Below are 23,713 nucleotides of genomic sequence, written 5' to 3'. Positions count from 1 at the left end.
ACTCCGTTTTGGCTTCGTTTAACTGCTGTTTCAGTGTCTGTTGCGCCGCTTGCAATTCCTTAAGGAAGTTCTCAGCTGCCGGTACCAGCATTCCTTCTGAGCTGCTTGGAAAGACTTTAGGATGGAATCCATAATTAGCGAAGAACGGGGTTTGTTGAGTGCTGGAGTGCAGAGAATTGTTGTAGGCGAACTCTGCAAAATGCAAATATGATACCCAGTCAGTCTGTTGATAGGACACATAACTTCGTAAATATCTTTCCAAAATGGCGTTCAAGAGTTCCGTCTGCCCATCTGTCTGGGGGTGATGGGCAGAGGAGAGTTTTAATTCCGTCTGCAGCTGTTTCCACATTGCTCTCCAAAATTTGGCTGTGAACTGAGTTCCTCGGTCTGAGACTACGCTGTTTGGCAATCCATGCAGCCGGTAGACTTCTTTTATGAATAACTTGGCCATTTCTTTAGCCTCTAAGGCCCCTGCACAAGGAAGAAAGTGTGCCATTTTGGTAAGTAGATCCACCACTACTAAGATGGCTGTCATTCCTTGGGACTTGGGTAGATCAGTTATAAAATCCATGGAGAGGTCCTTCCAGGGTTCGTGTGGGACAGGCAACGGTTGTAACAGTCCTGCTGGTGTCCCTGTTTGTGTTTTTGTCCACAGACAGACAGAGCAGGACTTTACATAACTCTCAATATCCCGACGCATTTTAGGCCACCAGAAGTCCTTGGCCACGTTCTGAATGGTCTTGTAAATCCCAAAGTGTCCCGCTGTGATGGAATCATGACACTGGCGTAGGATTCTGAGCCTTAATTCCCCTTCTGGCACATATCTGGCGGTTTTGAACCATAACAGTCCATTTCTCCAGTGAAAGGTTACTTCTGAGTCTTGACCTTGTCCCGTCTCCTGCTGATATTTTAGCATGTCTGCATCTTCTTGTTGTGCCTTTTTGAGTTCCTCTTCCCATGAAGGCTGGCATACTCCCAACGTTAATTTCTCTGGCGGGATTACGTACTGAGGCTGGTCCTTGGATTCACTTTCTTTGTATTGTGGCTGTCTGGATAAGGCATCCGCTCTCTGGTTTTTGGCTTGGGCATGGTAAGTAATCTGGAAGTTAAACCTAGTGAAGAACTGGGACCATCTTATCTGTCTCTGGTTCAGCTTTCTGGCTGTTTGGAGGCTTTCAAGATTCTTGTGGTCGGAGCGCACTTCAATTCGATGAGAGGTCCCCTCTAGGTATTGTCTCCAGTTTTCAAAAGAGTCCTTGATGGCCAGCAGCTCCTTCTCCCAAACTGTGTAGTTCTTCTCTGCAGGCTTTAACTTCCGAGAGAAGTACGCACAGGGGTGCAGCTCCTTCCCTTCTTGGTCTAATTGTAGCAGGACCCCCCCGATGGCAAAATCTGAAGCATCTGCTTCCACTACGAAAGGGCGGTTCGGATCAGCAAAGCGCAGAATGGGCTCAGTAGCAAACCTTCTCTTCAGCTCCTCAAAGGCCTCGGTGGCGTTCTCTGTCCATTGAAACTTCTTCTTCCCCCTTAAACAGTCAGTCAGAGGAGCTGTTAATTTGGAAAACCCTGGAATGAACTTTCTGTAATAATTGGCAAACCCCCAAAACCGTTGTACATCCTTTTTGGTGACAGGTTGGCCCCAGTCCAATATGCAACTTATTTTCTCTGGGTCCATCTCCACGCCTTCCGCTGAGATTCGATATCCAAGGAAGTCTAGAGACTTGAGGTCAAATCCACATTTCTCTAATTTAGCATACAGGTGATTTTCTCTCAGTCTCTTCAACACCGTCTTCACATGCTGGTCGTGGTCTTCCTGGTTCTTTGAGAACACCAGGATATCATCTAAGTAACAGATTACATACGTGTCCAACAAGTCTCTAAACTTAAATTTAAACTGAATTTTTGAAAAATTCCTGGACTTCCACAAAGCCCGAACAGCATGACCAGGTATTCATACTGTCCGTAAGCGGTCAAGAATCCTGTTTTCCATTCATCTCCCTCCTTCATTCTGATCAGATTGTACGCTCCTCTCAAATCCAACTTCGTGAAGATTTTTGCAGAGCGCAGTCGGTCCAGCAACTCTGAGATCAGGGGCAGCGGGTAGCTGTTGGGGATGGTGATCTGGTTCAATGCGCGATAGTCGTTACAGGGTCTGAGTTCCCCCCCTTCTTTTTCACAAACAATAGTGGCGCTCCAGCAGGGGATTGTGAGGGGCGTATGAATCCTCGCCTCAGGTTTTTATCCAGGAATTCCTTCAGGGCCTCCCTCTCATTCTCTGTGAGAGAGTAGATTCTCCCTGATGGGATGCTGGCTCCTGGCACTAGATCAATCGCACAGTCGTAAGGGCGGTGGGGGGGTAAAGTCTCTGCCTCTTTTTCATCAAACGCATCTTTGAATTCTTCATACTTTGGCGGCAGGGTCACTTGCTCGATCTCTTGCACTGCCCCCGCTAAGGTGTTCTTGATTCCTTCAGGTTGACAGTTCTCCTGGCAATACTGTGAGGTGAACCACACCACCGCCTCCTTCCAACTTATTTTGGGTTCATGCTTTGCTAGCCAGGGCATTCCCAGAATCACCTCAAAGTTTGAGAGATCTGACACGTATAGCGAAATGAACTCTTCGTGCCCAGGGATTTGAAGTTTCACTTCCTCCGTGGCTTGTGTCACCCCTCCTGACTTCAGGGGTCTCCCATCGATGGTCTCCACAGCTAGGGGAGCGTCCAGTTTCCACCGGGAAATTCCATGACGCTTGACTAACTTTGCATCAATAAAATTTGTGGAGGCTCCACTGTCAATTAAGGCAGTGGAATTAAACACCACTCCTCTGGAAGCTGTAATCCGAATAGGCAAGACCAACACCCCCTTTGAGGGAGGTTGGATCGTTGGGGGGCCTTTATACAACGCTGCCCCCAGTCCACCGGCCTGCACGTGGACTGGGTGTTCTAGTTTCCCGATGGCTCGGCTTTCCCCCCTTTCAGTCCACAGTCTCTGGCCACATGGCCCGGCTTTGAACAATAAAAGCATAAACATTCCCGGCATCATCTTTCCTTCTCTTCTTCCGACAGTCTTGGCCTAGCCCCTCCCTGTCCCTCAGTTGCATTACCTGCCATCCCTGCAGTGGGAAGGGTCTTGTTGCGGGATGCCGAGGCTGAGTATCTCGGGACCTCCTGCTTCCTTTCCAGGCGCCTTCCTTCCATCCGGTGATCTATCTGTAGGCATAGCCGGATGAGCCCTGGTAGGTCAGCGGGGGGGGGAGGTCCTGGCCAACTCATCCAGGATTTCAGCATTTAATCCACTTCGGTACATAAACATCAGGGCGGCGTCATTGTAACCAGTTTCCTGGGACAGAATTTTAAAAGCGTTAGTGTACTCGGAAACAGTCCCTTTAGCTTGCTTCAGAGCGCCTAGTTGCCGCGCTACTGTTTCAGCCCTTTGCGGGTCTTGAAACATCTCGGTCATCTCCTGTATAAATCCTCTGTACCTTCCTAAGACAGTATCCTTTCTCACGAGATACGGAGTCACCCATTTTGCAGCTTCTCCCTCCAGGAGGCTAATCACGAAAGCTACTTTAGCCCCATCGTCTGGAAATTCCATGTGCCTGACATCCAGATATAACTCACATTGAGCCACGAAGGTTGCCAACTGATCACTTTGTCCCGCGTATTTTGGGGGCAATCCAATGGGAACCTTTACTACGGCAGCTGGAGGGGCTGTTTGCATCTGGTCTATCGTGGCCTTCAAGGTTTGATTATCCGTCTTCAGCGCCTTGACTGCTGCTAGCAGGGCTTGAACATCCGTCTGCAAATCAGCTACCTTAGTCCTCAGGAGTTCCACTTCTTCCGTCTCAGAAGTGGGGTTCGTCCCCCCCGCTGCTCCCTTTGACATCTTGTCCCAGTCAAGTGAAGAGAGCGTTGAGGGTGATTTAGGTGGCTCTGTCAAGCTGTCAGGCCCAGGATGTGACTCAGGAACCAGACCAACGATTGTAGTTAATTCGTGTTTTATTAGGGTAATGTCCAAACAAAGACTGCGTTTTCTCATGAAGCAATACAGGGATACAGGTCCTGCGGCATTGGGAGAAAGTTGACAGAGCAAGGGACTTCTTCCCGCCTGTTCTTTAAGAAGGGGCCAAACGGGTGCGCAATCTTTCGCTCCTCCTTAACTGCCCCTCAGGTACTGCCCGCCTTCCCCCCCTTCTCTCCTGTCTTTTCAGCTGTCTGCGTGTGCGCGGTGAGGGGGGAAGCATCACCCCCTCCTCTTCTGAAGTTTCCGATTCCAGGATGGGGGATAGGGGAGGGGCTGATGGTAAACTGCCTCCCCGCTTTTTGGCTGTGAGCAGCCCTCCCTCTTCCCCCTCTTGCTCTGAGCCTGAAAGAGGGGGAGGCGTGAGAATGTCCAGGGAGGGCTCAGGCTCCCCGTTGCTAAGCGACCTTATCACTGGCAGTTCCTCTGTTTCGTCTTCGCTCCAAAGGGGGGAAGTTCCTCCCCCTTCCCTCTGCCATCCATCCGAATACTCTTCTCCCAACTCTCCGGGATCCAGCTCCCCGGGATTGGGACCCCAGCTCTGCCTTCCGACACTTATCCGAGTTTTGTGATGTAGTTCCCCAACTAAGCAACATTTGCAAAAATTCCTATATTAGGAATGTATGCAAAAATGCATCAGATTAGGAGAATTGCTTGCAAAAATGTTTGCATTAGTCAAAACCGCATACAAAAATGTGTTTAGTAGGAGAAATTCTCACTGAAATGCTGGGGAACTTTTGCAAATTGCTGAAGATACGTGGAGAACCAAATTTAAGATTTAATGACAGAAGACCGAAATTGACAGCTCCTCCCATCCCTGTTCTCCCCTCCCACAATTTCTCCCTGGCAAAGGGGAATATAAAAGCAAGGGCATTTCCCTCTGCTGGGATACTTGTTAAAGGCTTTCTCTGTGAGGAATTGGAATTGTTTGGGGGAAATGGGTGTTCTTTCCCTGGAGATGGGTGGGTCAACATATAGGTACAGAGACTGAAAATGGACTCCAAAGGGACTGTGTGAATGAACTGATTCCTATGATTGATGACTATGTGTGTATGGAGAGGGGTGGGAGAGAGGGGAGCAGTTCTGGATTTTTGTGTAGCCTCATCTGTACACGCTGAAAAACCATAGCCCAGTGGGAGAGCATCTGATTAGCACGAAGAAGATCCCAGGTTCAATCCCTGGCATCTCCAATGGGGCAAGGAGGGGCTGCATCCACTCTATCTGCCCCTGCAGGGCACTTCACATATCAGGCTTAAAGTTGTATCCAGGGTGAGTCCTATTCAAAGCAGACCCACTGCAATAAATGGGCATATCTAAGGCCTGCTAGTTTTTAATAGGCGAATCCTAAATCTAACCTAATTTGGATACAATTCTGCATGGCACAGGCAACATGCAAATGTGGCTCCACAGAGTCCTTTTTGGTGTCACGTGTGAGAAAGTCGTAGTCATTCTCCAGTCCTACTCCCACCCCAACTCCTGGCTCCATGTCTCCTGCCAGTTTTGCTTGTAATTGCCTCCTGCCGCCCCAATGCCCATCTCTGCTCAACAGGCAGTTTCTCCCTCCTCCTTTAAGGGTCCTGCCAGACTGCCATTTTTTAGCAGGTGTATTCTGCAACAGGTCATCAGCAAAGCCATAGTGCCTTTGTGATGGACTGATACTGGACCGCCTGCACATCATTCTGCTCCGTCAGTTGTTCCGCAATGCTTTCTCAATGCAATCTCGTGCCCTCTGGAGGGGCACTCTTGCGCTATGGTGTAACAAAAGTTGGACACACACACACACCCAACCCCCCACACACCTGGAACGTTTGTGGCATACAAAGTGACAGAATTTCAGCAGGAAGTTACAGGACATGCACTAATTGGAAACGAAGCAGTCTGTCCGCCCCAAGATTTGTACAGGTGTAAACACATGGGATCACGTATAACCTCCCCAGTGCCATCTTGAGCACAAATAATCATGAAGGCACATTAGAAAGGATATCTAGGGGGGGCCCAGCCTTTCCACCCGCCCCACATCTCAAGGGTGGCACCTTTCCTGGCACCTCTTCGCTTTTCTGCCTCTGCTGCCCTCTGCTGCTCCCCTTCTGCACAGTCGGGAGTCGGGGGGGGCTGAAAAGATCTGAGAGAGTCACATTTCCTGCCTGGCAGATGCCCACAGGCCACCACTCCTCTCCCCAAATGTATATTTGACTCCACACCATCAGTACAAATTGGAGAAATCAGAAACTGTTTCTTTATCTTCCTGTCCCCAAGAATTTATAGAATAGCAAAAAGGGATTATGTATTAATCCAGTGTGGTTCAGTGGTTAGAGTCCTGGACTTGGACTGAGGACAGAGACCCAGGTTCAAACCCCCACTCACTTATAAACTTCACCAGGTGAGCTTGAGCCCCCATCACTTATCTCTCCTCCGAGTCTACCTCACAAGGTACCTATTTATTACTGGAGCTATTTATTTGCCACTTCATCACCAGCACTTCTAAGTGGTGTACATCAAGGTGACAAAAAGTATACTGTGGATAAAATCAATTAATCATAAAAACAGAAAACCTCTGCCTGCTGAAATAGAAAGGACTTTGTTGAGTACCTGCCTGATCTCAGCTGGGAGGGAATTCCATGGAACTAGGTTCATGATACTGAATGCACGGCTTCTAGAGCCATCCATCTGAGTCGTGGGGATCCACTAAGAGGGACTCCCCACAAAATCTCAGGTGAGGGCCTCCTGCAGACACCATCTTATCAGGAGGTCCGTTCCGCACAACATAGGAAACGGACCTTTATTGTGGCAGCACCTACTGTTTGGAATTCCCTCCCCAGAAATATTAGACAGGCGCCATCTCTGCTATCTTTTTGGCACCTACTGAAGACTTTCCTCTTTCAACAAGCCTTTTAAGTAGAGACCTTATCCCAGTCCGTGTCTGTGCTGGAACTGCTTTTTAAGATGTGTTTTTAAAAAAGGTGTTTTTAAAGATGTTTTGTTTTTAAGATGTTTTCAGTGTTTTATCACATGTTTGCTACCTTGGGCTCCTTCTGGGAGGAAGGGCGATAGAAATTTAATAAATAAAAATAATATAAGGGATGAGGCAGTCTTTAAGGCAACATGGACCGAAGGTGTTAAGGGCCTTGGAGATTAACACCAGGGCCCTGTGCTTAACCCAGTAACATACGGGCAGCCAGTGTAAGCTTTTATGCACCGGAGCTAGGTGCTGGGGGTACTCTGTCCCCAGCAAGAGTTCGCCTGCAGCATTCTGCACCGCCTGGAGCCCCCAGACCAGGCCCAAAGGTAGCTCCACATAGAGCACGTTGCAATAATGAAGTCATAATGATGTAATTATTATAAATACACAACACAGTTTGTGGCTGGGTCTTGGGAGATGTCAGACTTTGCTAAGTTGCCTAACAAATGACTTGACCTGCCCTGCCCTGCCCCTCTCCAGTTAATGGGATGGCTGGAGTTTATCATCTATTGAATGGTTTTCTAACATCTTCAAAGGCTGCAGCTCAGGTTTTCAACCATTTAAAGGTAACTTATGCACTTAAATATATATTCTGAGAGAACATGTACACTTAAATACATATTTAAATATTAATTTTATTTAAATATGTGTTTAATATGTTTTTAAAAACAACTTTTATTTTATTATTTATTTATTATTAAATGTATATATTATTAAAATAATCCTCCCCGCCTGCTGTAGAATCTCTTCAGTTTAGAAAACAGCACATGTTCATTTGATCACCACATGCAGCTCTGCCCCTTATCAAGATACTTTCTAGTTGAGTCCGCAAGGAGAATCAGCCTTCATCTCCTTTCCCCCTGTGTCTCAAGTTATGTGTCTTAAGAGGTGAATGCAATGGGAGCGTCTGCAATGGGAAGATGGAAGAAAGGGGTCTGAATCCACCAAATGCTCCCTCCCCTGCACAACTACAAAATATAAAAGCAAACTTCCCTGTAGAAAAGGCTGAGGTATTTGTATTTGCATTTTTTGGCTCTGCCCCCTTCCTGTTCAATGGTGCTTACTCCCAAGTAAAGTTGCCTTGAAATGCAGCCTCAGTCACCCTGTTGCCCAGCAGAGGGTCTGTTCAGCAAATCAGAAAAGGCCAAAAGGTATTCTTCAAAATGACTGGCAGGCATCTTCCAACCAAAGATCACCCTACTTCATTTCCTCCGCAGGTACGTATATACACAGAGACAGAATCTATCTATCTATCTATCTATCTATCTATCTATCTATCTATCTATCTATCTATCTATCTATCTATCTATCTATCTATCTATCTATCTATCTATCTATCTATCTATCTATCTATCTATCTATCTGTCTGTCTGTCTGTCTGTCTGTCTGTCTATTTAATGCAGGGGGTGCAACATTCCTCCCCGTAAGACCAATAGGAATGGAACAGCTGACCTGACTAATGCTAGCACAGCTTGACAGGTCTCTAGAATTCACTGTGTTTATTTATTTATTTACAAAAGAGGTGCCAGCTCTCACATCTCAATCACATTCCAGCCTTTATGATAGAAAGCTGTTTCGCCTTTCCCTGATCTGATATGTGAGAATCAGTGTACTAAAGACATTTTTCACATGCTCAGACGCTGCTCTCTGTAGATAAGATGACTGACTGCACTGATAATATTGAAATCTTGATTTCTATCTGTGTTGCGAGGTGTAGCAATTTTAATTGACGTTTTGCTGGCTTTTTGCTTTAAGCTGGATTTGTAGACCGCTGCACTGGCTTGTTTTATGTTGGTTCCTATCTTGTGTTTTTATATTGGTTGTGTATTTTTCTTGATTTTGTTATGGTTGTAGGATAGAAATCCTCTTAATAAATAAGTAGATCTTCCATAGTGTTGGAAACTAGAGTCTACGCATTGAAGACTGAAGATGTAAGGTTTACAAAAAGATTCCTCACATCCTCTCTCACTTTTTGGTGGTAATTACTAGGCACAAAACTAAGCAACTGGACAACCCTTATGGAGGGTGGGGGTGCCTGTCCTGAATCTGCAGCCAGAGAATGAAGCTGATGCATAAAATAACTCTGGATGGCAGATAACTGTGATCCAAAGGTGAATCTGATCTTCACCTTCTGAAACCAGCCACCCTGCGAAATCCTCACTTCTCTGAAATTTGCAATGCAGTTTTCCAGCCAAGAAATCTGCAGAAATTGCTGGGGCCACATGTGCATTCAAATGCATATATTACTACAAATAACATAGAAACATGCATGATATCAGGAAAACTGCCTTGCAAGAAATGTGTATATTAAGAAATGTTTGCATACAAATGTGTACATTGGGAGAGCTTTTTTGTTATTTAATCACAAATTGAGGTGGGAATGAGAGAGAAACCAAAATGGACAGATTCTCTCTCTCTCTCTCTCTCTCTCTCTCTCTCACACACACACACTCACACACACACACTGGAGACAGGGACGCTGAGCAAGCAGATTGCTAAACACGGCGACTATTTCTAAGCATCACTCCTGCATGGAGCACTGCATGGCTGTGTGGCCAGCTATAAATGAGACAGCCGCCCTAGATCATTTCCCCATTTCCCAGGTTTATGTGTTTCAGTGTCTGATTGATTTAAGCATCCCGCACAGTGTAAGATGAAGGTCAATTTAAATTTTTCATGCCTTTACCCAAATGGGTGTGTGCAGATGAACTATTCCTCCCCCACCCCATTGCAAATGGGACCTTTCCTAGTCTGGGGAGGACTTTGTTTATCTGCTCCTCACCTGGCATCTTCCTGCTGAATGAACTCGGGTTCTTGCTGTTGCTCTTGGAAGGATGTGGAGATGGTCAATTTTGGATGCTGCTTCTTCCAGCTGACCTGGTCAGGGGGCCGGCTAGGAGGATCTCAGGGCAAGAGTCAGTGAGGGGAACAGAGAGGGCAGGGAGGTTGAGGGTTCCCACCTTCCCCTTGTCAGGACCGGAGACAGACCAAGACTGGCCCTGAAGGTCTCCCCAAGAAAGGTCCTGGTTTCTGGCTACTTCTGGACCTTCAGATGCCACCATGTGCCCCAGAAGAGGCTGTCTTCTGCCTGTGTCCTGTAGGGCCAACTCTGGCAGGGAAGAGGGCTTTTATCGAGAGCTTGAGCAGCCCCTGGAGAAGATTCCTCTGCATCACAAGGAAGGAAAATCAAGAAGCTCAGGAAAAGACATCTCCCCCTTGGCACAGGCAGTTTTTTCTCCTGGCAGAAAAGGGTGGGGCCAAGAACAAAGGGTGGGGCCTCGGTAGTCAGCGAATAGCAATGTTCAAGCCAGAAGGGGCTGGCTCTTAGTTAACACTGGGGAAGAAGTTCAATTCTACTTACATTTGAAGGTGAAGCCCCTTAATTTGCACTTTCCAAAACAATATGTAAACTGAAACAATTATCCTTCGAAACTGAATTTTGCAATGCAGTTCTCTAGCCAAGCTATGTGTACAGAAATGCACCTTGGTACACCAGTGAACAAAGGGCAAAGAAACAAGCTGGATGACAGCTAGTGCACAAATGGCAAAAGACGTGCTGTGATGACAATCAGGCATGAGTGAAACATAACAGTGCCTACTGTGTGGTGGTGAGGGTGGCGAAGATGGCCCACTTCTCTGCCACAATCACATCCTCAAGTAGCCATCCAGTGGAGCTTTTCCATATTGTCAGGTCCAGGGAATGGAGTTTTAGACCCTTCAGAGGCCCACTGGGAATTGTTTGCAAGGCACTTTGAGGGTAAAGGTGCTCACCTCTATTGCTATCTTGATGCCCCATCCACATCTACTGTAGTCCCAGTGAGCTGTCCAGTGCAACATCTGCTGCAATTTCTTGGGATTGGTTTCAGGTGATGTAGCCTGATGATGTGGATAGGGTGCTTGCAACAATGTAGCCAGCAAGGTATTCTCTAGTCCAGTCTTTCCCAACCAGTGTGCCTCCAGATGTTGTTGCACCACAACTCCCATCAGCCTCAGCCAGCATTGCCAATGGTCAGGAAAGATGGGAATTGTGGTCCAACATTTGGAGGCACACTGGTTGGGAAAGGCTGCTCTAGACCCTTGCCCTTCTTGGCTTATTAAAGCTTGCCAAAGGGCAGAGCTTAGAAAAGTTACTTTTTTGAACTACAACTCCCATCAGCCTAATCCAGTGGTCATGCTGGCTGGGGCTAATGGGAGTTGTAGTTCAAAAAAGTAACTTTTCCAAGCTCTTGTTGTTCTGTGAAATGCAGCTCACCCCGCTTACACAAGAGATTGCTAAGAGTATCCCGGTTAAAGGATTTCATGTCCATTAGAGATTTAGACGCGTTAAAAGGTTTAAGAGTCTTTATTCCAATAGACATTACGGTACAAGAATTACAAGCTCCAAACACAACCCCCCCACTTGCTTTTGGTTTGCCCAGCGCTTATATCTCATTCCGTGCCCTTGCTCAGCAACATCTGCAGTTTGGCCTTGGCACGAACTCATTGCTGGCTTAACCCCATAATTGCCTGTTTTACTGTTCTTGTGGAAATACATTTACTTCTGAGAGTACAACAGCCCCCACCTCCACAAGACAGTGGACAATTTCTACATTACATTACATTTCCCATTTCAGTTCATTTCAATTTCATCAGTTTACACACATTCACTTCCTTTATTCACATAAATTTAGCACACCAAGCTTTTTCACTAATTTGGTGAACTTGTCCTCACACAATGGTTTGGTCATTATGTCAGCCAACATGTTGTCAGTGCTGCAATATGTTATGTTGATAAACCCATTTTTTATGTTGTCTCTGACGTGATGATACCTCACACTTATGTGCTTTGTCCGTTTAGTGTGTGCCTCTGAGGTGGCCATTTTAATGCACGTTTGATTGTCTTCATGGACTGTTATGGGCATCCTTATCTCCATGCCCACTTCCTGCATGAACGTTTCAAACCATTGAAGTTCATTACAAGCGTTGGACAAAGCAACATATTCAGCTTCCGAACTGGAAGTGGCAACTACAGCCTGCTTCCTATTGCTCCAGTCAACCACTGATCCATGTAGCATTACAATTATACCTGTGGTTGACTTTCGGCTTTCCAGCTCACCTGCGTGATCAGCGTCCACGTAACACTCTAAACCCCCTTCGTGCTCAACAGAGAAAACTAGACCCTTTGTCTTTGTGCCTTGTAAATAGCGCAATACTCGCTTCACTCCTTTTGAACTTTGAAACGGTCCTGCCAAATCGACATGTATTAATTGGTATGGTGCGTCAGTGCTACTCTCAGCCTCTTTGTTCTTTGGTGCTACAGTGTCTTTTGGTTTGTGACATGCTTCACAATCCATAAATTGCCCACACTCCTTTATATGCAAATCTTCACAATGTTCTGGAGTTTTCATAATGGTTTCATAATTAGCATGCCCTAGATTCTTGTGCCATGTGTGCACGCAACTCTCATGTGTTTGCCTGTTTGCTTTTAATGTTGCACACCCTGCTTGTTTGTTTTGAATCACATATTGAGCGTCTTTAAGGCATGCCTCCATACAGACCTCATTGTTCTTAATCACTTTACATTTCCCTTTGTCAAATAACACAGAATAACCCATTTCATTTAATTTCTTGACTGATAATATATTACAATCCAATTGTGGAACAAACAATACATCTGTTATAATAGTTTTCAGCTTACTTAATTTCAATGTTCCTCTAGCCAGGACTTCTCTTCTTGTTCCATCCGCTAATACCACTGTCTCTGATACAGATCTTGATGTATGATACAGTTCTGGATCATTTATTAAACAATGAGATGCTCCCGAATCACATAACCATTCACAAGGTTCTGATTTATGAGCTTTTCCACTCACCATCTTCACGCTCGATTGCTGCCAGCCTCGTCTGCCACGCTTGGCTGCACAGTCTCGCTGTAGGTGCGTTTTAGCTCCACAAGAATAACGTGCTTTCTGTCCATTCACTGTGTCTTTGAAGTTTTGCTTCTTGCTTCTTTCTTGCTCCGTCTTTTCTCATTCTTCCCTTCTCTGCCATTCCTGAAGAAGTTTAGACGTAATATATTCCTCATTAAGACCAGCTTCAGGCATCGCTTCGATCAACGTCACAAGAGAATCCCACGATTTATCAAGAGATGACAAGATTATAAACACTCTTTGAAGCCTAGAATGTGCCACGTTTCTCTCCTCCAATTCCGCGAACAGCCGTCTGAATTCCATTAGATGCTCAGACATGGAACAGCCTTCTTCCAGTCTCATCTGACATAACTTCCGAGCCAGAAATATCTGAGACCCCGCTGTCTGTCTGACATGAATTCCATTTAACACAGTCCACATCCGTTTAGCAGTTGGCTCATTCTGCACATATAGCAATTGAGAATCTGACAATGACAGTATTATAAACGCTCTTGCCTTTTCATCTTGACGTATCCATTCGTTCTGCAGAGCTGCCGGTGGGGCTGCTTCAATCACCTCCCAGAGGTCCTCCTTAATCAGGAATGCCTTCATCCTCAGTTTCCAGCTACTGTAATTCCTCTCTGTAAGCCGCTCCAGAGGTAACCCGGCTGACATCGTCACAGCCATACTCAGCAGTATGCTTCTGCTCACCTCTCCAACACTCAGCCACAAACTTCACACGTCTTCTCGAACCTGCAACCTCTGCATTACACGTGATGGGCTGGGCACATAACCCTTGTTGTTCTGTGAAATGCAGCTCACCCCTCTTACACAAGAGATTGCTAAGAGTATCCTGGTTAAAGGATTTCATGTCCATTAGAGATTTAGACGCGTTAAAAGGTTTAAGAGTCTTTATTCCAATAGACATTACGGTACAAGAATTACAAGCTCCAAACACAACCCCCCCACTTGCTTTTGGTTTGCCCAGCGCTTATATCTCATTCCGTGCCCTTGCTCAGCAACATCTGCAGTTTGGCCTTGGCACGAACTCATTGCTGGCTTAACCCCATAATTGCCTGTTTTACTGTTCTTGTGGAAATACATTTACTTCTGAGAGTACAACAGCTCTGCCAAAGGGATATGACTGAGTGGATTCAGGGTGTGGCCAACATGTCTTTGTGGGAGGGAGTGGTCCCACCCACCCTGAAAATGTCAGTGATCCAATCCTCCTGGAAAAGCCCACCATGGGCCCATTGGTTTGTGACAATTACCACGCAGTTGCAAATACCCCCTTTTTAGGTCAGGTGATTGAGAGGGTTGTGCCGCAGCATTTGAAAGTACTCTTGGATGAAACAGATTATCTTGACCTGTTCCAGTCTGGGTTCAGGCCTGGTTATGTGACTGAATCGGCCTTGATCACCATGATGGATGACCTTTATCAGGAGAAGGACAGGGGGAGTGCGACCCTGTTACTCTTACTTGATCACTCGGTGGCTTTTCATACCATTGACCATGGTATCCTTCTGAGCTGACTTGGTGAGATGGGTACTGGAGTCACAATTTAGCATTGGGTGATTGTCATTCAGCCCCCTGGCAGTTGTGCTGTGGGGTGTGGCAAGGCACCATCTCATCTCCAAAGCTGCTGAACATCTATATGAAGCCCTTGGGACTGATCATCAGGAGATTTGGGGTGAGGTGTTAGCAGTACACTGATGATACCCAGCTCTATTTTTCTGTAACATCTGAATTGGGAGAGGCCGTGCAAGCCCTGGACCAATGCCTGGACTCGGTGGTGGGCTGGATGAGGGCCAATAAATTGTGTATGAATCCTAGCAAGACAGAGGTGCTGTGGGTTGGTGGTTCCTGATTTCAGATAATTGGTCAGCTGCCTGCTTTGGAAGGAGTCGTACTCCCTCTGGCTTCCACTGAACTGGCAGGCGGTTCCATTCAGTGTTCGTTTGTTTTCCGCTTTTACTGTTATGGTAAGGTCAGTTTCATGTTAGCCAAGCATAGACTCAGGCTGGTCGGTTTCATGTTTGGAAAAATCTGGTGTCAGGAAAGCTATGGAAGCTCGCAGCATTCAGGATCAGGCTGCAAAGGTAGCAAACGCGCAAACTATTGGGAAGTCCAGTGCCAAGTTCAATTTTAGTGAATTCTCATCCATCCGTAATCATATGCCTTCTCTGCCCGGGCTCTCTTAGTTACTGCTAGTCTCACTTAATTACTGCTAGTGAAGTGGGGATTTAAAGAAACCTGAAGCTGTAGGAAAAATGATTCAAAAGACCAATTGTATTGCAAACCCCAAAGTCTACTGTGGAGAAAGCTACTGTTTGGACATAGATGCTCTTTGAAGGCATGCAGAAGATACACCTTTTTTGCACATTTTAAGCATCCTGAAAGCATGTGATCAAGATAGCTATTCCATTCCTGCAGATGATCTCAGTGAGTATTCTAAGGGGTAGAAAATCCATGTTAATTGACCTTGTGAACACCCTGACATGACTGACCTTCTCAAAATCTAGTTATGGGAGGAAATGACGTGCCTCTATTTATTTATTTACTTACTTACTGCTGTTTCATTAAAAAACATCAGAACAGTTTATAGGAAGCAAAATAAACTACACTAAAGCCATTAAAATACAGTAAAAACAAAGGTCACCTGTTGCAAAAAGATATACTCTTAGTTCCCTGCATAAGCCTGGCAGAACAGAAAGGTTTCCAGCAGGCTCTCAACAGTTAAAACAGAAGGTGCCTGCTGAATCTCTGTTGGCAGAGCAATCCAGAGAACTGGGCCAAAGACACCGAAGGCTCAATTTCATGTCAGTGTTAAATGAGCCTCGCACACTCGGGGGATGACCAGAGCCGCTCCCACATATGATCTCAGTGACTGAGCTGGGATAGAAGGGTTCAGATGGTCCCTAACATACCCTGGACCTAAGTTGTTGAGGGCTTTGTAAATTAATGCCAGGACCTTCAACCTGGCTCTTCAGTGCCCTCTTGTGGTAAGGTCCCAGCTGTGGAACCTGAGGCATCTCCGTTTTGGCTAGCTGGGCCTTCTGTAGACTTCTCTTTGCAGAGTGCTGCTGGTTTCAGTGAGATGGAAGCACCAACATCCTCATATGAGAAGACGAAACCCCTGGAGGCCGGTAAGTCTTTCTCCAGACCAACCTGTGCAATTTTGTGAGAAGATGCATCATGGGATAGAGCAAGGTCTCCTTCATCCATGGCAATGCCCCACAAGGGTCCATGATGAATGGTACACCTCTAGGGAAAGATAGATATCTGCATCAGCACCTTAGAGCGGCACTGAGTAGGGGCTGGACTAGATGACCTCAAAAGTCCACCAAATCTATTATCTACTATATATATTGGAATATTGTTTGTTTGTCAACTATACATTTGGACGCCTCTTGAGATATTGTATCCAAGTTTTGCATGATGGTTCCTGAGATCAAGTGGCAGGTTTCTGTCTTTGCTTGGATACAACCTTTTGAATCCACATGGCGAACTGAACCTTTCAAAACTGCACTGATTTTAACCAAATTTTGCCTGGTGGTTCCTTTAATTGAGGAGCAGGTTTATCATTGTAGGGCTGTATCCAAAGTAGCACAATGTGAATGTTTCCTCAATACAAGGATTTCTGCTTGTGCAACCGAACGTTATCCCCCACTCCCCGCCTGCACCCCTTAAATGTGTTCTAGCATCATGCTTAAAATAGGTAAAACTGACCATGTGGGAAGAGGAGTGGGAGGGGAGAGGGAGAAGGAAGGTGGGGCAAGAGGGAGGGGATAGGAGGGAGGAGGAGGGAAGGGCAGGTTTGATCATTTGCATGCTTTCTGAGTTCAATGGGATTAATTCCTGTGCAATCACGCTTAGGATAGGTGAAACTGATGTGAGGGAGGGCCGGAGGAGGGCAGGAAGGGGACGGGGAGGGAGAAAGGGGGAGTGGGAGGGCAGGAGATTGGGTGGGGGGCACTGGGCAGAGTGGAAGACCCTTTCCTTTCCAAACGAAAACATTGTGAGCAATATCATTGCTTTTCAGCGTTTCCCCCACCTTTTTATTCTACAGCAGGCACCTGTAGCCTCCCATTCAAATTTAAACCAGAGCTGTCCCTGGCCACATCCACACCAGGCCTTTATTTCACTTTGGACTGTCATGGCTTCTCCCAAAGAATCCTGGGAAGTGTAGTTAGTGAAGGGTGCTGAGATTTGCTAGGGGACGCCCTGTTCCCCTCACAGACCTTCAATCAGACTGACTGACTATTAAACCAGTCTGGCCACTGAAGCTCTGTCAGTGGAATAGGACTCTTCTCTCAGCATGCTGCAGTGGCTAGGAAGAAGTACTCAAGAGGCAAGCCCAACCCCCCCACACACACTTTGGGCATCGTCACATGCTCCTGTGTCACAAGAGGCCCCAATCCAGCCCCCCCAAGGTGGGGGAATTGGAGAAGAGCCTCGCTTCCTCTCCCCCTCGTTTCCCAATTAAGCCAAAAGGATGCTCTCCTCAGACCAAGCCAGCAGCACGAAAATGAAGAACGCAAATGGAAGCAGGAGATCTCTGGGGAGGAGCCAGCATGCTGGAGTGGCCAGAAGGAAGTACTCCAGAGGCCAAACCCCCCACCTTGGGCGTCCTCACGTGCAAGGAGGTTAGCAGCTCCACAGCTGGCTCTTGTGTGCTCGCTCTCTCGCTCTCTCGCTGTGAAACACGGGGAAGAGTTGCTTCTCTTTTTGTATGTCTGTTTCTCCTGTGGTAGGTGCTCCCAGGTGAAAAATAGATGTTGCTCCACACACAATGTACATAGAAGGATTAATAAACACATAAAGACTTCTGTATTAACGCAGAACTCTTTTGCATGTGATTGATATAGTATGTCAGCCAGCCATAGGAAGCTGGGGCTGATGAGAGCTGTAGTTCAAAACATCTGAAGGGCAACGGGTTGGGGAAGGCTGCTGCAATATGCATTGGTGCTCTCGGTTTCTGCGGGTGGAGACTCTGCACTTTGCCACTGAGAATGGTGTGCTTCCAAAGAGGTCCTCGGGGGTCCTAGGAATCCTCACACATCATTCCCTCAGCCAATGAAAATAAAACTTTGCCTTAGTCAAGCATTAATCACGTTTGTTTCTGATTGTCCCATGATGCCCCCTGGCTCTGGCAGATGCAAGTTCCTCTTTCTGGTGAGCATAAGACCTCCTTTCATTGCAAGCCCCTTAAATGTCATATACAGTGAAGCTCCTCTCTAGCGATGGGGGAGAAATTTGATTCAGTTCACATTATAGGTGAACCTCCTAATTTGCACTTTCCAAAACAAAGTGGGAATTGAAGCACAGCCATCCTTCAAATTCACACTGCTCTGAATTTTGCAATGCCATTCTCCAGCCAGAAAACGTGTACAAAAATGCATATACTTGGGCCAAGTGTGCATAAAAAGGCATATATTACTGGAAGTTGCATACAAAAGCCAAGTGAAAAACACACAAACAAAATTAAGGTCACATCCACACCATACATGGCTTCTGCCAGAGAATTCTGGGAGCTGTAGTTTCTTAAAGATGCTGGAAATAACAGCTCTGTGAGGGATAAACTACAGTTCCCAGGATTCTTTGGGGGAAGCCATTACAGTGGTATGAATGTGCTTTAAATGTACAGGTCAGATGTGACCTAAGAAAGCTATACAGAAATAAACACAAATACAACTTTTAGTTGTCTGAGAAATCCAGTCCACTTCCGCCTCCCACCCCCTTTGTTCCTCTACTTCCCACCCTTCCCTTGTCCCACCTCAGTCCATCACTCTACCCACTCCTTGCCCTCATTCTCCCGAGCTTTTAAAATGGTTCTGCTTCTTAACTCCATTCTTCCACCTGCCCCCCTTGGCCTAGTAATCCTTTCCCCCAGAAGTATTACTAGGATCATCCAAGACTACTCTCTCATTTTATGTCACCCATCACCCAGTGTCTGCATCCACCACACACAGTGGACAATGATAGCTTCAATGTCAGTGGGGCTGTGAATCAGCTCAACGTTCAAGGAAAGTTCAGATTAAAACTTAGAAGGGAACAGAATCTTGACCTAACATTTTGCTTCTGGTTGTTGAGGGAAATTATTCCCCGCCTTCTGGCCACCCAGAACCTTCCTCAGGGCTTCCTTCACCTCCTTGTTGCGGAAGCTGTAGATGATGGGGTTCAGCATGGGGGAGATGATACAATACAGTATGGAGATCAAGGTGTCAATCTCCAAGGAGTAGCCGGCACTTGGGCGGTTGTAGTTCAGGTTTATCATCCCAAAATAGATGATGACCACAGTCAAGTGGGCTGCGCAGGTGGAGAAGGCCTTGCGCCTGCCAGTGTTTGAGCGGATCTGCAAGATGGAGGACAGGATGTAGATGTACGAGATGACGACGAGTAGGAAAGGACTGAGCCCCACAAAAACACTTGCCATGTGAAGAGCCATCTCGTTGACATAGGTGTCACTGCAGGCGATTTTCAGAAGTGGTGGGACGTCACAGAAGATGTGGTCAATCTGGTCGGCCCCACAGAAGGCCAAGTTGGTGGCCAGTGCAGTGTGAATGACAGAGTCCAGGTGGCCCCAGATCCAAGAAGTAGTGGCCAGGGGGACACGCACCCTCCTGCTCATCAGGTGAGCGTAGCGCAAGGGTTGGCAAATGGCAGCATAGCGGTCATAGGCCATGACGGCCAACAGGGCACTCTCAGACCCTGCAATTGACATCAGGAAGAACATCTGGGCCATGCACTGGTTGTAAGATATAGTGTGTCTCTGGCGTAAGAAGTTCACCAGGATCTTCGGGACGGTGACGGAGGAGTAGCAAATGTCCAAGCAGGACAAGTGGCTGAGGAAATAGTACATGGGGCTGTGAAGGCGGGAGTCCAGCTGGATCAGGGTGAAGATCACAGAGTTTCCCACCAGGGTGATGAGGTAGATGACCAGAAACAGCAGGAAGAGGAAGGCCTGACCCTTGCGGACCCCAGAGAAACCCAGGAAGAAGAATTCAGTCACCGCTGTCTGATTGCCACCTCCCCTGGGTTCCATCGAGGTCAGCTCTGAGAAGAGAACCAGGAAGGCCAGAGAGATTAATATGGATGGATTGCCTATTCCTCGCAAACAGGTGTATGTGGAATCCCACACAGAGTTGGATCCCCAAGGATCTCTCTGCTGTCATTATTTTTGTCATTGCTTCAGCAAGACTACGTTTCTACGTCTTGTGTTACGGAGACCCCTTTGGAAAAAACCAGGGGCCTGCACCCCCCCTAATCCTGTAGCTTCAGTGTCTGCATGACCAGCAGTTTCCCATTTACTTCAAAGTTGGGGCCAATTCTGAGTGCCTGCACAGACCCAGCAGATTGCAGCTAAGCTCCCAGGCTCTGCCCAGCAGTTCTTTTGCAAATGAGGCTGCTCCAGAGATAAGCTCACAGCTGCAGAGCAGGGAGGGGCAAGAAGTTGGATTCAGTTCACATTTGAAGTCGAATGTGTGAAATCTTCACTTTCCAAAACAGAATAAGAAGCGAAACATGACCAACCTTTGAAAATCTCACTTATCTGAGTTTTGTGATGCAGTTCCCCAACTAAGCAATGTTTGCAAAAATGCCTATATTAGGGGAAAGCATGCAAAAGATGAATTTCTCAGTGAAAATAACAGACAAAAATGCATCACATTAGGAGAAATTGCTAGCAGAAATGTGTGCATTAGTCAAAACTGCATACAAAACTACATATTTAGTAGGAGAAATTCTCACTGAAATGCTGGAGAAGTTTTGCAAACTGCTGCAGAAATGTGGAGGATGAAATTTAAGATTGGAAAAATAACAGAGAACCGAAATTGGCAGCTCCTCCCATCCCTACTGCAGAGCAGCCCCCGTTCTCCCCTCCCATAATTTCTCCCTGGCGACTATAAAAGCAAGGGAAGTTCCCTCTGCTGGGATACCCGCTTCTGTTTCTGCCTGTGTAACCCCTATGGATTATTGGTTTGGTCCAGTGGGTGGAGAAACCTTAAGGAAGGATCGTACTTGGGAGTTTGAGACTAGCAAACGTGAGGGCTGAAGAGAAAAGGAGCTGTTATTGCCAGGGAGTAAGGATTAGGTCCTTGCCACCTTGAATTAGGTAATGGGGTTTTAAATTATGTGTGTAAAAGGGAATGGAAGAGTAAATTCTTTCTTTTTTTTGTGGCTTTATGTATTTGAATTCATTTTATATTTTATTTAGGGCTTTAAGATTGTGTATGGGAAACTTCTGAACTTTCTCTCCTGGACCTTCTACAATCAACTTCTTCATTGATACCTTGCTGGATGCATAGGACTTTGGGGATTATTATGTTATGAAGACATATGATATATTCTGTTGGCATATATTGTGTTATGTTCTTTTCAATTATTACTTAATATATATATATATAAAACAATTTTGTAATTGTGTTTGCAGTATTCATTTCAAAGAGCCCCATAGGACCCAAGAAAGAGGTACACCTGCTTCCCTCCAGTTTCGGGAGTCTGCCGGGCTGTCCTCCTTTGCTCTTCAGCAGTTGCCTCGCTCAACAGCACACCACTGCACTTAGAGGAAAGGAGGCAGCTCAGTCAGGAGCCTGTTACAGTGCACCACACAGGCACAGGGAAGTTGAAACTTCAGAGCAAGCCCATGTTTGGCTGTGGACTTAAGGCAGGAGCGCCCCCTTTCATGCAAATGACTGTGTCCCAAGGATTCCTGATTGGCCAAGTGCTGCCAGTCACAAGGAAAGGTGGCTGAATGGAGGACTGTTGAGTTTGGCCTCCCTACCAGGCTATTTTGAATGGAAACTGCTAAAGGCTTTCTCTGTGAGGGAAGCAATTGTTTGCGGTGGGCCAACATATAGGGACAGACTGTTGATTGGATGCATGTGTGTGCAGAGCAGAATCAGAGACTCAAAATGGGCTCCAAAGGGAGTGTCTGAATGAACTGATTGCCATGATTGATGAATATGTTTGTGTGGAGAGGGTGGGAGAGAGGGGAGCAGTTCTGCTTCTGGATTTTTGTGTAGCCTCATCTGCACAAGCTGAAAATCCATAGCTCAGTGGGAAAGCTTGGGGTGTGGACTGCTTTGCATACTGTAACTGCAATGAATTGGAAGCTGGAGAGTTCAAAAAGCAGGCTCTCTGACATTAAGTTTCATAATGTTTCACTCTGTGTTCAAAAAACAGCACTTTGGAAAAAGTTATTCAGTTAATCAAAACAATCCAGATTGTCTCCCCCTCCTGTTTATCAGGTAGGCTTGTTTGTAGCTTTCTCAAGCTTTGAAGGGACAGTGAGGTAATTAGCTTACGAATGTTCTCACTTTGCTAATGTAAACAAAAGCACTTGATAGTCAAAACAAGCCATTAAGTTGGAGGTGTAGCTGAGTTCTCAAGCTGAAGCTGTACCACGTGCAGGGTCAGGAGACATCACCTGATGGTTAAACCAGCAATCTGGATGATGGGAAGATACTGATCTAATAGGTGTAAGGTGTGCCCTGCCAGGGGGGGGGGATTTTAAGCTATAAATGTGTTTTACTGCTTGCAAATAATGACAGCCCAAATTTAAACAGTTTGCTCTAATAAACCTTTAATCTTTTTCACCACCAGCGTGTTCATTGTCCTTTTGAGATTCCAAACTCAATTGTCTTGTGCTTGGCCAGAGTTAGGCATTTGACATTACAATGCCTTTGTAGAAATGCATGGTGTGAACACACTTGGAATACTATGGACAGTTCTGGTTGCCAGACGTTTAAAAATTGGAGATTATGGAGGTCCAAAAGCAGCAGAAAAGGGTAATTATGTGCTAAATTAGATGGTGCTGAAAGGGGACTATGCAAGACCAATGAATTGGTGATGGCCACCAACTTAGCTGGCTTTAAAAGGGAATTAGAGAAATTCATGAAGTATAAAGCTATCAGTGGCTGCTAGCCAGGATGGTTATGTTCTGCCTTCACTGTCGGAGACATCATCATCATCATCATGTCACTGTTTTAAAAAAATTAACTCAATGTGACTTACAAAATCAAATAAAAAAATAGATATAAAAAACCCAAGCAGAAATACAACCTAAAATACTCACAATGCTACGAACAAAGGAGCAAATCCAAAAAGCCTCCAAATGCCAGTTTCTGGGAAACGGCAAGAGAGGAGAGCGCTGCTGCTGTGTGCTCAGGTCTTGCTCATGGGCTTCCCATAACGGCCACTGTGAGAGGAACAGGATGGTGGACTGGGTGGGACTAGAGTCTGCTCCAGCTGTGGGGCTCTTCTCACAGTGAGTTCCCATCTGGCAGCCAACCTTCCTGCCAACCATCTGATGCTCCCAACACACTGCTTTGGGTATGAGAAGGACCCAGCTCTGCCTAGGACTTAACAGGTGAACTGAACTCAGCCCCGGGGGTCTTTCCTCAGGAAGCCCCTCTGGCTTTTCCCAGGCGGATAGAACGGCTGAAGGTGTCACTGTCACCAGTGGCGACTATTTCCTCTGGAGGTGATGGTGGTCTCCTGTCTTTACTGAACAATGGCGCAAGGAGGGGCTGCTTCCTTTACCTGCCCCTGCAGGGCACTTCACGTATCAGGCTTAAAGTTGTATCCAAGGTGAGTCCTATTCAAAGCAGACCCACTGAAATAAATGGGCATATCTAAGGCCTGCTAGTTTTTAACAGGCCTATACTAAATCTAACTTAGTTTGGCTACAGTTCTAAGATTGTTTGGCACAGACAACATGCAAATATAGCTTCAAAGGGGCTCCACAGAGTCCTTTTTGGTGTCAGCTAAAAAGGTTTGAGAGAGTCACATTTTCTGCCTGGCAGATGCCCACAGGCTACCACTCCCCAAATGTACATTTGACTCCA

General features: G+C 46.3%; 1 protein-coding gene across 1 annotated transcript; it reads right to left on the bottom strand.

Annotated features, from left to right (window-relative positions):
- Nucleotides 1–18,933: 18,933 nt before the first annotated feature.
- Nucleotides 18,934–19,969, bottom strand: LOC133390849 (olfactory receptor 5V1-like). The gene has a single exon (XM_061640269.1). The coding sequence runs from the start codon at nucleotides 19,909–19,911 to the stop codon at nucleotides 18,934–18,936; it is 978 nt and encodes a 325-aa protein (XP_061496253.1). The 5' UTR covers nucleotides 19,912–19,969.
- Nucleotides 19,970–23,713: the final 3,744 nt, after the last annotated feature.

Source organism: Rhineura floridana, chromosome 8 (genome assembly GCF_030035675.1).
Source record: "Rhineura floridana isolate rRhiFlo1 chromosome 8, rRhiFlo1.hap2, whole genome shotgun sequence".
NCBI classification, from domain to species: domain Eukaryota; kingdom Metazoa; phylum Chordata; class Lepidosauria; order Squamata; family Rhineuridae; genus Rhineura; species Rhineura floridana.
The sequence above is the reverse complement of the archived record's forward strand: the minus strand, read 5'-3'. Positions and strand labels throughout refer to the sequence as shown.

Bases quoted from the DNA above. Each gene is read 5' to 3' on its own strand.
- LOC133390849 (XM_061640269.1), bottom strand. From the start codon at position 19,911: ATGGAACCCAGGGGAGGTGGCAATCAGACAGCGGTGACTGAATTCTTC.